This window comes from Amblyraja radiata, chromosome 15, assembly GCF_010909765.2.
Source record: "Amblyraja radiata isolate CabotCenter1 chromosome 15, sAmbRad1.1.pri, whole genome shotgun sequence".
Lineage (NCBI taxonomy): Eukaryota > Metazoa > Chordata > Chondrichthyes > Rajiformes > Rajidae > Amblyraja > Amblyraja radiata.
Window position 1 is genome coordinate 32,861,464 of NC_045970.1, and position 13,355 is coordinate 32,874,818.

General features: G+C 38.6%; 1 protein-coding gene across 1 annotated transcript in view; it reads right to left on the bottom strand.

The window, feature by feature from the left end:
* Positions 1-3,049: 3,049 nt before the first annotated feature.
* The window catches only part of shoc2 (SHOC2 leucine rich repeat scaffold protein), a 76,398-nt gene continuing 66,092 nt past the window's right edge, over positions 3,050-13,355 (bottom strand). The window contains exons 8-9 of the mRNA XM_033033983.1: positions 11,824-11,941; positions 3,050-7,935 (exon numbers count right to left, since the gene is read on the bottom strand). Of these exons, the coding sequence (XP_032889874.1) occupies positions 7,727-7,935; positions 11,824-11,941 (327 nt within the window). The 3' untranslated portion in view covers positions 3,050-7,726. The remainder of the gene's footprint in view (positions 7,936-11,823; positions 11,942-13,355) is intronic.

Genomic DNA, 13,355 nt, shown 5'->3' on the forward strand with positions numbered 1-13,355 from the left:
TTTAATATCATCAGAATTAATGTGTGTGTGTGTACATATATGTGGGTGTGCGTGCATATCTGTCAATCACTATTGTGTGCTGTGTACAATTGTGCATGTGGTTTGCGGTTTTTGTGTGACATTTTGTGCAACATTTATTGCCCATCCCCAATTGCTCTCCAGGTGGTGGTAGTGAGTCAACACCTTGAAATGCTACATAACAGTACACCCACGGTGCTGTTAAGCAGGAATCCCAGGATTTCTATCCATCAATGAAGGAAGACCAAAGATATATCCCAGTCAGGATGGTGTGTGACCTAGTGGTGACTTTACCATGTGTCTGCAAGGTTTGTTCTCTTGACGGTAGAGTGTACAAGTTTGCAATGCTATTAGAGAAGCGTGGGTAAGTAACTGCAATAGATTTTGCAGCTCTATATACTGCTAGTGGAAGGAATGTCATGAGAAAATAACCTTCCTAATCTACACTCACAAACATTTGAGCTATAATCAAGATCAGTGATAATAATCAAGAAATATTTAGAATGTGAAAATGTCAAGTTAATTTATAAATGGTACCACTCCATCTGATACACGGGTGGGGGAGGGGGGTTGAATCACATGGGGGATTGGATTGGGGAGAGTTCACCAATGAGATATTGAAATGTTTTGTTTGAATTAAAAATGTTCACATTACAACCATGAAAAAATATATTTTTGTACATTAAATGATTTTCATGTGCAGAGGTATTGGCTACATGCCACAATTTTGCTAAGTGCCTTTAAAATCTTGTTAACACTTACATCTACTGCTTGGGAGCTGCATTAAAAAAAATAAAGTGAAGTTACTTGATAGCTTCATTGGAAATAAAAATGTCCCAAACCCGTGAGCTGTGATCTGTCCAAAGATCTGGGAGACTAAACATAGTAAAGGCCATCAGATTAGTTTCAAGGGAGGAATGAAAAGAATGTAGTAAATTGGCCAGATCCCCAATTTATAACAGCAGCTGGCAAAGGAATAATAATTTTTTTTAAAGGAAAAAAATCTAAATTACTTCTGCAAGGTATGTAACTTAACAATTTAAAAGGTACTTCCATATGCAAGGAATAAATCAATACAAATCATTGTTACCAAATTGAAACGATTTTCATGAGTGTTGCAAAATTATGTCCTTTTGCATTTGAGGTGGCTTGGATGGGACAGTGGCACAGCAGTATATTGCCTTCCAGCTCCAGAGATCTGGGTGCCCTAATGAGACCACACCTGGAGTATTGTGTGCAGTTTTGGTCTCCAAATTTGAGGAAGGACATTCTTGCTATTGAGGGAGTGCAGTGTAGGTTCAGGAGGTTAATTCCCAATATGTTGATAGAATGGAGCGACTGGGCTTGTATACACTGGAATTTAGAAGGATGAGCCAGGATCTTATTGAAACATAAGATTATTAAGGGTCGTGAATCTGTGGAATTCTCTGCCTCAGAAGGCAATGGAGGCCAATTCTCTGGATGCTTTCAAGAGAGTTAGATAGAGCTCTTAAAGATAGCAGAGTCAAGGTATATGGGGAGAAGGCAGGGCCGGGATACTGATTGTGGATGATCAGCCATGATAACAGTGAATGGCGGTGCTGGCTCGAAGGGCCGAATGACCTACTCCTGCACCTATTGTCTAATTGACCTCCGTAAATTGCCCTAGTGTGTTGAATGCTAAACTGGGAATAAGTGGTCGGTACAGATTTGGTGGGTGGACCGACCTGTTTCCAAGCTGTATCACTAAACACAAACTGACTTGCTATTTCCTTGCTATAAATTAAATCTAAAGGCATGACTTTTTTGATATATTGCATGTTATGTAAACATTATAGCTGCACAGCATAGATGTCATCAACAAAATATTCACCAGGAATTCTTTGGTTTGGTGACTGGAGTCCAGGATCAAATTTTATTTCAACATTCAACAGGATGAGGTTACCATTAGCATTTGTAGTTTATCCATGAATTGGATATGCACTTGAGTCAATCATTACACTAGGTTGTGATGAGGATTATGTTTGCAGCAGGTCTTCTATTCTTAAACGTTGAAGAGAAATTATACACATCTCTCACGCAGACTCGCATTGAGGCTTTTAGCCCAAGGCTAGTGTATTGTATACGTGGTCACGTTTTCCAAAATTTATGTCACATCTTTTTAGCTATTTCCGATTATCCCATCCATTTTGATGGCAGTCAAGCAGATACAAACACAAATATTTTTTAGTTACGAAATAACTAAACTGGGACTTGTAAGTTAATTGGCCTCTGTAAATTGCCTTAGTGTGCAGGGAGTGGATGAGAAACTGATAATATCCAACTAAAGTGAATGGATGATCAGCGTGGACTTGTTGGGCCTAAGGGCCTGTTTCCATGCTTTATCTCTGAACTAAACATTAACCACTTGCAAGGGGAGGGTGTTGGGTTAAGCCATATTCTGAAAGTGAATCTTTTAAAAGATTTGTAAGAGATCTGGTCAGATAAGTGCAAGTAGTCATTAAACATGATCTATATTTTGAAACTAACTTCAATGATCCTTCACAAAGTCATATTGAAGCACATTAAACCAATGATGCACAGAGGGCACACATTTGCATGTGGCCTCACCATAGCAACATTCTGTTCCACATGAGCACGATGATATGTGCAATAGAATCGGCCTTCTACATTCAAAAGTGCACAAAGGCTTTACTTCTGGTAGCTGCACCTTAACAGGAATTCAGGTAGGTCACATTCTAAAAGATAGAGAGGGGAAAATTAATCAGGATTTTTAGGAGCATGTTCAGTAATTAAGTTTTAATTAAATTCATTTATAGAATGCGTAAAATACTACTGCATGAAAATAATTTCTTGGCTGCTGTCTTTAAATGGGAATGCTTATGTTTTAATATTTAGTTAAAGTGGTAGAGTTGGGAAAAATAAAAGTTAACCCTCTTTTTTTAAACTGAGAAAAGTGAATGAATTTATAGAATTAGGAAACAGTATGCAGCATTTCAAATATTCAGAATGTTCCCATTTTTTCAGAACACTTAACACATTGTAGAATAACTGAAGTTTCAGTAAATAGTTTAATATTGTTTACACCTGAAACAATGGCAACACATTTAAATGTCAATTGCTGTGTGCAAAATGAAATAGCAAATCAGATACACAATTATCACCTGTGATACTTGTCTTAATATTCTTACCTGAACAGAAATATTAACGGTCTTACGTTACAATGGAAGTGAACGCTCCTTCCAAAAACAGCAGCCAAAAGTCACCCCCTTCCCACACCCATGGATCAAAGTTAATTGTACAGTTAAGCCTTTAAAAAGTCATGCAACAGTTGCAAAAGACTCAACAACAGCTCATTTACAAATTTACTATTTATAATGAATGCACGGATACACTGAATGACTTTTATAAAAACAAAACAAAAGGCAATTTTTTTTAATATATATATATAGACATAAATGACAATTGTTTTAAAAATATTTGTTAACCGGTTTGTACATTCGTTATTTTGGTGAGTGGATCTAATGGTCTGATTGCACTGCCAAATAAAATATTTGTGCTATCTGGTAAATGGCTGCCATAGAAGATTGGCAAAAAAATAAACAAACCATTATTTAAAGACTTACTGGTTAAATTAGCCAATTTAGTTTCTCCAGAACCTACAAGGGCTGACGCAGAAGAATTGAAAATAAGCTATTTGATGCCACCAGTGATATGCATGTATAAAATTATTGATATAAATTGCAATTAAATTCAAAATGCATCTTGGATGATCTGATCTATTGATCTTTGACTTTGCAACAATACAAGTCCAAATGTTGTAATTTAGAAAGTACAGATAGAGCTTTAAAGGGCCTGCCCCACTGTACGAGATAATTCAAGAGTTCTCCCGAGTTTAAAAAAATCAAACTCGGGATAAGTACGTAGAATGTACGCAGCGGCTACGTCGGAGCTCGTGAATGTCTTGTAGCTGCTCGTAATGCTAACGGCAGGTACTCGGGAAACGTGGTAACTCGTGAAGTTTTTTCAGCACTGTGAAAAATGTCCACGAGAGCCCCGAGTACCTACGAACGGCTATTACCGTAATTCTCTGAGTTCGAATCAGGGGAAACGCAGGTGAACTCTAGAATTACCTCGTACAGTGGGACTTAAGTAGTGCACGAGTGATAAAGCTGTAGTAGATAACAGTTACTTCCAAGGAAGCAACAATTCAATGTGATGATGACTTACTTAAGGAAAAAAAAATCCAATCTTTTCAGATGGCTGGATATGACTCACTAAATTTGAGTTTCTCATCAGTCTAACCTAAAATCTGAGTGAAATAATGAATTTTGCAACTAATCCAATTAAATGACCGTATGAATACTTTTGTAGCTTAATTTAGCAACATTTTTAAAACATTCAGGTAATGGCATAAGGTACAAAAATAATTGCCACTTTAGATTTCAGTAATGCTTTCAATAGTTCAGTAACTATATTAAGATTAATGATTGCACTGCTTCTCAATGCATTTCCTCACTGAAATCCCCAAATTAGTTTTTTTATTGATCTGTAGCCAAAATGCAAATTAGAAGGGAATTTACAAATCTAATTTACAGTACCAGTGAATACAATAAAGTGAATACTGCAAATTTAAAACACCACTCTAAGGCTGAAAACCTGGAGTTATGTTGTTATTTAAAACAGAAGAACAGCGAGTTTTAGACTTCACTATGCATTTGAAAACATAGATACAAAGGCTATTTTTTTGTAACTTCTAATCAATGTGTAAAAGCCGATTATGCTCTATACCTAGACAAATATAAAGTCAGACACAGCATTGGAGAAAAATGAAACCGGAGACATTACAAAAACACCTCAGAATTTAGATAAAAACTGACATTTAGCACATGAACCGAGTTTTGTTGTGGTATATATTAATACAATTAGCAGTGCCATATATTAATACAGTTAGCACCCCACAGTTGTTGGAATAACCACATTCACACCTAATTTTGAAGTTTTGCTATTCAATACAGTTGAATGCACTTTGCTTTGATGTCTGCTTTTTACTTTTGCTCACGTTTTAATTACAAGAACTTTATATTTTAACATACCTTGAATACCAAGATTTGATACGCAGAATAGATAGGATCAAAGTTGAAATTTGGTTACATCAGGAAGTGGCCTTGATCACATTCAAAGTACAAATCAGTGATAGTAAAAAATGTTTGCACTGCAAAACAGATTGCACAATGCGGCCAAGTCAACACATGCTGGAGAGTACGGATTATGTCAAAATAACTGGTTATTAAAGGTTACACTGGCAGCAAAGTGCAATCATCTAAAGAATGCTGCTTCAATATCATTTTGCGACCTGGATTTCTTCATCACTAATTTAGGATATGTTTGAGTTGCAGGTTAAAAAAGTAATCGCAGATAATCAGGCAATATCACTGCAAAAGACAAGTTTTTCAACAGATTACTTGTTGGATAGGTTTACAAGCTTCACAATTAAGCGTAGAGATTATTCCATGTGCCGAATAACCATAATACATCCATCCCTTGGTTTACAGACTTCAATTTCTACTTAGTAAATTTGCAGGAAATGGAAACCAGTTGAAAGAGATATAACAACACAAATTCCGCCGATGTGCAGAATAAGCTCATGGTGGTTTTGTGCAAGGCTCCGAGCAAGTATTCTCCAACAAAGGACCAGGACCAATCACAAAAACAGCAAAATGTAGACAAATGACAATTTGTTATTAATGTGCACTATCGTACAGCTAGGAGATATAGAAGTGGTTTCATTTCAGTGCAGGTTCTGAGTTTTGTCATCTTTTGAGAGGGAACTGAAAAATTCCACTATTTTTACTTCAGTAATTAAATTTAAACCTTAAAAATACAGTATTATGAGAGATGAGTGCAATCAGATGATGTAATAGCCTTCATGTAATCAAAAAGATCCTGATCCTGATTTGGGGATGATCAGCCATGATCACATTGAATGGCGGTGCTGGCTCAAAGGGCCGAATGGCCTACTCCTGCACCTATTGTCTATTACATGCAGTGATATGTACCTGCACCAGCCCGTAAAAGCAACTGGCAATAGACTGAACAAAGACTGAATCAACTGTGTCCAACTGGGGAGCATTCTTCAAGTGAATACTGAACAGATTGACTGGCTTATATCAATACTATGTGCATCTCATTCATAGGATGGTTCCTACAAACAATGACATTTTTGGTGGATTTACTGCACTCGCATTCACATTGATAAACTAACAATAAACTGTCTGGACTCAATCAGCCCATGCATACAGTTTGGAAAAATACATGCAGCAGCAAAAAAGTACTCTTATAGCCCTCCGCACACAGGTTCATGAGCAGATACAACATGAAGGACACATTCAGAACAATACTGAACCTTGGATTGCCTGAACAAACTTTACACTGATCACTATCTGCTTGAAAGCTGTAAAGATATAGGATGCAAGGTGGTTTGGTCACAGGGTTTGGGAAATAAAATAAATATATATTGCCCGTCTATGGTCCAATATGTTTCAGATTGTATATGGGAAAAAATTTACTCTACGAGTCATTCCCATGGATGATTTAAGAAAACATGAGCAATGTCTGGGATCATCCCTATGCTTTACTCTTAAGCTATTTGCACCATCATTGGGAGAAAATGAAATAATGGGCAACAGACTTTAAAAAGCCATAATCCTGTGCATTCTACATAGACTACAGTATGGGCAAGCTATGAAGCAATGCAGTGTTCGACCAGAGTATCTGTATTGTACAAATATTGCCTGTCAGCTTCATACCATTGCTCAAAGCAACTGGAAAACCCGGACACTATGAAGGAACTAATCAAGAATATACAGAATTTAAGGACAATATTTTACTCCCAGAAAAATCATTTAAGTAGTCTCTTACATATATACAAAACATCTGCGTGGGGAGAAAAGATATTTAAACCTTCTCTGCATTTTTGTCTCTCTTTGGTTTAATTGTTCTTCCCACCATTGGCTTTTGCATGCTATCTCGTGTTCTCTAACTTTTATGTTCTAGAATACCTTGCAATTTTCTTCCCTTTTAAAAAAAAAAAACCAACACCTTTTCTAACTTTTTCAAATCTTCCCTTCAACCCCAATATTTTCACGTCTTTGCTTTCAATCAAAAATAGACTTGGACACACTGGAGAATGACAGGCCTGAAGCACTTACAGGCTTTTGCAATTATGACCATCGTTTACCCTCTGGTGACAAAAATCAAAGATGCAAGATAAAACAAGAATGTAATTGGCACCTACACACTCAGAGGAGAATTCCTGAGGGCTTATGCCTGCCATTTTGAGTATGGTAATTGTAAAGAAAATAATATACTGTGTATTAAATACCCAGAATAGCATCTCAATAATACACTGTGTATTAAATACCCAGAATAGCATCTCAATAATATACTGTGTATTAAATACCCAGAATAGCATCTTCAATGCATACTTTTAAAATTATTTATGATTTTGCAAGATCCACTCTCACCCCCACCCACAAAAAAAACCGGTACTTCTCACCTGAAACCTCAGCCCAGCACGGTAAATTTTTACAGGTTTTTTAAAAATTCTAAATGGCTACAATTCCTCTATTACCAGAAACACATACTGCAGTCTTAGTAAAATTGCTTTACATATAGTGACAATAACGCAATTTATATTTTGTACAGTGTATTGAACATTTTGATTCAGTCAAACCATGGCACGATAGGGGCCCTGCATCTTCAAGAACTGGATGATGAAGGACGGGCCGCCAGCTACAATCTGTGGTGGGAGATGGCTGAGTGGGCAGTTCTCAATGCTCATGATGGACAACTTGCTGCAGAGTGCCAGCTCAAAGGGAAGGCTGTGTAAGTTCGGATTATCATTTAAATACAATTCTTCCAGATTTTCCAGTGTACCTAAAAAAATATCCAAAGGTTCAATTAATAGAATATTTAGCATTGGATGAGCAACTTATACAATTGTTATATTGTACAGACTTGTAAACAATTACCCTCATGTGCTCTAGACCCAGGCTGTCAGAGAAAATTAACCAGGCTTCAGCTCTTCACCTGAAACATCACCTATCCATGTTCTTCAGAGATACTGCCTGACTTGCTGAGTTACTCCAGCATTTTGTCTTTCTTTGGTAAACCAGCATCTACAGTTCCTTGTTATTACATTTCAGTTCTTTATCATTTGTTTCAGTCACAATGTTATTATTACCAGCAAATTTAAACAATGTTAAGATACACCTTCACAGTATGCATGAACGAATTCGTAGGAATAACTAAAATAAAGGCTTTATGTTACCATGTTAAAGTGAATAGAGTATCAGAAACAAATTTCTATAAATGCAGAGAAATGTAAAATACATAACCTAAAAAAATATTAGTATCTTTTCCACTTATCACATAGTCATAGTTCATATTTGGCAAGTTTTATCCAAAATGGCTTATCTATTATTGGCCGGTGATCATTACAGAGAGGATTCTCTTGAACTACGAAAAGTGTAGAGAGCATATTGACTGGTTGCATCGGCCTGGTTTGGCAACTTGAACGCCCAGGAGCAAAGAAGACTGCAAAGTGTTGTGAGCACTGCCCAGTCCATCACGGGTTCTGGCCTACCACCATCGAAAGGATTTACCGGAGTCGCTGCCTCTAAAAGGCAGCTAGCATCCGAAACCCACACCACCCTGGCCACACACTCATTTCACCCCTTGCCATCAGGAAGACGGTACAGGAGCCTGTAAACTAATGTCCAGGTTCAGGAACAGCTTCTTCCCTACAGCGATCAATCTATTAAACACTAAAACCTCAAATAAGCTCTGAACTACATAGACTATTATTGTTATTATTGCACTATTATTGTCTTTGTTTTTTATATGTACTTATGCTTTGTTTTTTTATATACCCGTGTGCATATGTGAGTATGCGATATACATATATATACACTTGGAATATCGTGTACAGTTCTGGTCGCCACACCAGAAACGACGTGGAGGTTTTGGAGAGCGTGCAGAAGGGGTTTACTCGGATGTTGTACGGAATGGGGTGTTCAATGGTTCTTTATTGTATACACTGTACAGTGTACAGTTAAATTCTTGCACGAGGAGTCGAACAAACTTAGATTGTTTTCTCTGGAGCATCAGAGGCTGCGAGGTGACCCGTTGGAAGTATATAAAGTATACAAAATTATGAGGGGTATAGATTGAGGGAAAAAAGACTGTTTATCTACCCAAAGTGAAAATGTCAAATACTAGAGAGCACAGGTTTAAAGTGAGAGGAGTAAAGTTGAACAGATATGGGAGGTGATTTCTTTTTTAAACAGACTGATGGGTGCCTCGAATGCACTGCCAGGGAGATATAGCTGCAACATTAACAGTCAAGCCACAGAGAGATATAGATCAAGTGCTGGCAGCTAGAATTAGTTTACATTGGCATAATTGTCGCTGTACATGTGGTGGGCCTTAGACCTGTTCCTGTTCTGCACTGTCCTCTTTCTATTTAAAATATATATTTTTTAAATTTAAACAAAATCAGTACTTAATGCAGGTTTGCTGTTGTCCTGTGCATTTTTTTTTTTAAATCATTGGCCAAGGCAACAAAAAAGTAATTGGGTTAACGAAACCAAAACTTTCACATACGTGTCTCGGGATTTTAAACTAAACAAATAAATGCTGATAACATCTGCAGCCTGCAGCTTGCACAGTCAGAAGTGTGGAGGCACAAGAGATCGGAGATGGTGAAAGAGCAAAAATCAAATCAGGGGAGGAACTCAACAGGCCAGGCAGCATCTATGGAGGAAAATGGGAAAGGGCCAGAGTATGTTTCTGGTCAGACCAAGGGTCCAGGAGGGGACAGAGTTGGGTGATGAGCAAGAGGCAGCTCCAAATTTCCAATTTCCACACCCGCCATTCCTATCTAACTACCATCTTCTCCTAGTCTGATTCTTCTGGCATGTGTTCTGGTTTCACATTTACTCATCTACTTTTCTTATGCCATCCCTACTACCTGCCGAGGGAATTCATCTCAGCTATCTGACGGGAGTCTCCATCTCTCCCCATGCAGATGTCAAGCTTGCTCCGAATGAACTGTACTCCCCCCCCCCCTAATAGCCTGGAGACAAAACACCCCAAAGCCCCCCTGTTCATCATAGCTGGGGACTTCAATTAAGCCAACATCATGAGGGTACTACCAAAATACCATCAGCATGTTTCTTGTCCCGCCAGGGGCCAGAACACCCTCAACCACCGCTGCACATCCGTAAAGACCTCTACCGTTCCATACCCCAGCCACATTTCGAGAAATCTGGCCATCTAGCTGTGCTTCTACTGGCTGCCTACAAACAAAAAACTGAACAGGAAGATCTGATACAGAGAGTTGTTCAGTACTGGTCTGAGGAGACGGATGACATTCCACACGACTGTTTTGTGTCAGTGGACCCGGCCAACCTGAATGAGTATTTCACTGCCTTGACTGACTTTATCTGCAAATGGGTAATGTGACGAAGACAATAATCCAAGTGTTCCCCAACCGGAAACCATAGATGAGCCATAAGGTACACGCCCAGGTGAAGGCTAAGTACACTGTAGACGGCTTGATTGTAATCATTTTTTGCTGATTGGATAGCACGCAACAAAAAGCTTTTCACTGTACCTCAGTACACACGACAATAATAAACTAACAAATTAGATTTCACCATCTGCTTTTTATCTTCTCCACATCACCACCAACCTTTGCAAACTACTTCCTTACATGGATGAACCTTCTTGCCAGCTCTTACCCCACCCTTTCCCCTCAACTCTTCTTGAGCAAGGATCCTGACCCAAAACATTGTCTATTTCCCTCCAACTGCCAAGCATGGTTAGATGGGGTAGATTGTCTATATATTGGTATAACGCAGCAGTAGAGTTGCTGCCTTACAGCGCCAGAGACCTAGGTTCAATCCAGACTATAGGTCCCGTCCGTACAGAGTTTGTATTTTCTCCCCGTGACTACGTGTTTTCCCCCAGTGCTCTGGTTTCCTCTCACACTCCAAAGACACATAGGTTTGTAGGTTAATTTGGCTTTGGTAAACATTGTAAATTGTCCCTAGTGTGTAGGATAGTGTTAGTGTACGGGGATCGCTGGCCGGCGTGGACTCCATGGGCCGAAGGGCCCATTTCCGCACTGTATCTCTAAACTAAACTAACATGGCAAGCTCTGACCTGCCATAAACTCGTACGAGAAATTTGGGAGGTGTAATCTCTGTAGCTTGGATTCTGATAATCCCAGAGTCCAAAGCTCTCTGTTGGCTGCAGTGATGCTGCGATATGTGGCTTCCTCTGGGAAAGTGCCATTAATTACATTCCCCAACTACCCAAGGTGAATTATAAAGAAATGAAAAAATAAAATCACTTTAGGGCAACAAATCTGGAAGGCGAGACATTATTGGGGCAGAATAAAGCCTATGGTATGATGCATCATACCAACATTGCACACTGCTGACTGAGATGATCAGTAGTGGGAAATTAGCTCTCTGGTAGCACATTTTGGAAGCTTAAAGTCAACATTTAAAACAGACCAAAATGAAATGCATTATGGTTATATTTCTACTTGCTAACCCAGGGTTCAAGCAACATCTCCGGAGAGAAGGAATGAGTGATGTTTCGGGTCGAGACCCTTCTTCAGATTTCAGACCCTTCAGATTCAGACAAAACCCATTCCTTCTCTCCAGCGATGCTGCCTGTCCTGCTGAGTTGCTCCAGCATTCTGTGTCCATCTTCAAGATTATGGAGATGTGCACCATAGGTTGAAAAACTTACCGATCTCTTCAGGTAAATGAGTAAGCAAGTTCTCCCCTAGGCCCAGGTGAGTCAGACTGGTTAGGTGACCAATTCCCCTGGGGAGGGTAGTCAGCTGATTGTTGGTTAAAACCAGTTTCTGTAGGGAAAGAAAGGTTTATATGTGTATATAAAACCAAAATGAACACTCAGATCAAATACATCAGGAACAGCAATTACAAAGGTAAAAACTTCTCCACAATGCAAGGCATCTTACCCCAATATTGATAGTTAGTGTCAGTCGCACACCACACAAACAGGCCCTTTGGCCCAACTGGAGACCTCTCCCATCCTTGTAGTGGTCCAAATATCTTTTAAATGTTTCTATTGCACCTGCCTAAACCGCTTCATCGGGTAGATCATTCGATACATACAGCCTTCAGAGTGAAAAGGTGGCCATTCAGATATCTATTAATCTTTTACCCTATCACTTTAAACCTATGCCCTCTAGTTCTTGATTCCACAATACTGGGATGATGACATATTTAAGCTCATCATGATTTTGTGCACCTCTGTAAGATCATCCCTCAGTCCTACACTCCAGGGAACAAAGTTCGAGAATGCCCTGCCTCTCCCGATAACTCAGTTCCTTGAGTCCTAACAAAATCCTCTTAAATCTTTCCTGCAATCGTCAGAGCTTAATGACATCGTTCCAATAACAGAGTGACCAACACTGACCACAATACTCTAAGTGTGGCCTAACCAATGTCTTGTACAACAGTGATATCCCAGCTTCTATACTCAATGCCTTGAATGAAGGCTAATGTCCAAAAGCCTTCTTCACCTCCTTGGCTATCTGAGAATCACACTAAGAACCTCAATGTCTCTTGATTATTATTGATTTACATTCGTAGATTTGTAATTGGTTGTGATGCAAACAAAAATGGAAAGGACCATAGCCAAATTAAAATAAACTTGTGCTAAAATCACCCTACCATAAATACTTTGAAGTAAATCTGAACTTAAGTGGTATCAACCTTTTACACAAAATGCTGCCATATACAGTGCCCTCCATAATGTTTGGGACAAAGACCCGCCATTTATTTATTTGCCTCTGTACTTCACAATTTGAGATTTGTAATAGAAAAAAATTACATGTGGTTAAAGTGCACATTGTCAGATTTTATTAAAGGCCATTTTTAAGCATTTTGGTTTCACCATGTGGAAATTACAGCAGTGTTTATACATAGTCCCCTCATTTCAGTGCACCATAATGTTTGGGACACGTGGCCTCACAAGTGTTTGTAATTGCTCAGGTGTGTTTAATTGCCTCTTTAATGCAGGTATAAGAGAGCTCTCAGCACCTCGTCTTTCCTCCAGTCTTTCCACCACCTTTGGAAACTTTAATTTTTATTGTCTTGTAATAATTTTTTGTTCATGATTAGTCATGTACAGCACTTTGTTGCGACAGTGGTTGTTTTTAAAGTGCTCTACAAATAAAGTTATTATTATTATTATTATTGTTAATTGCTGTTTATCAACACAAGGACCAAAGTTGTGCCAATCAAAGAATC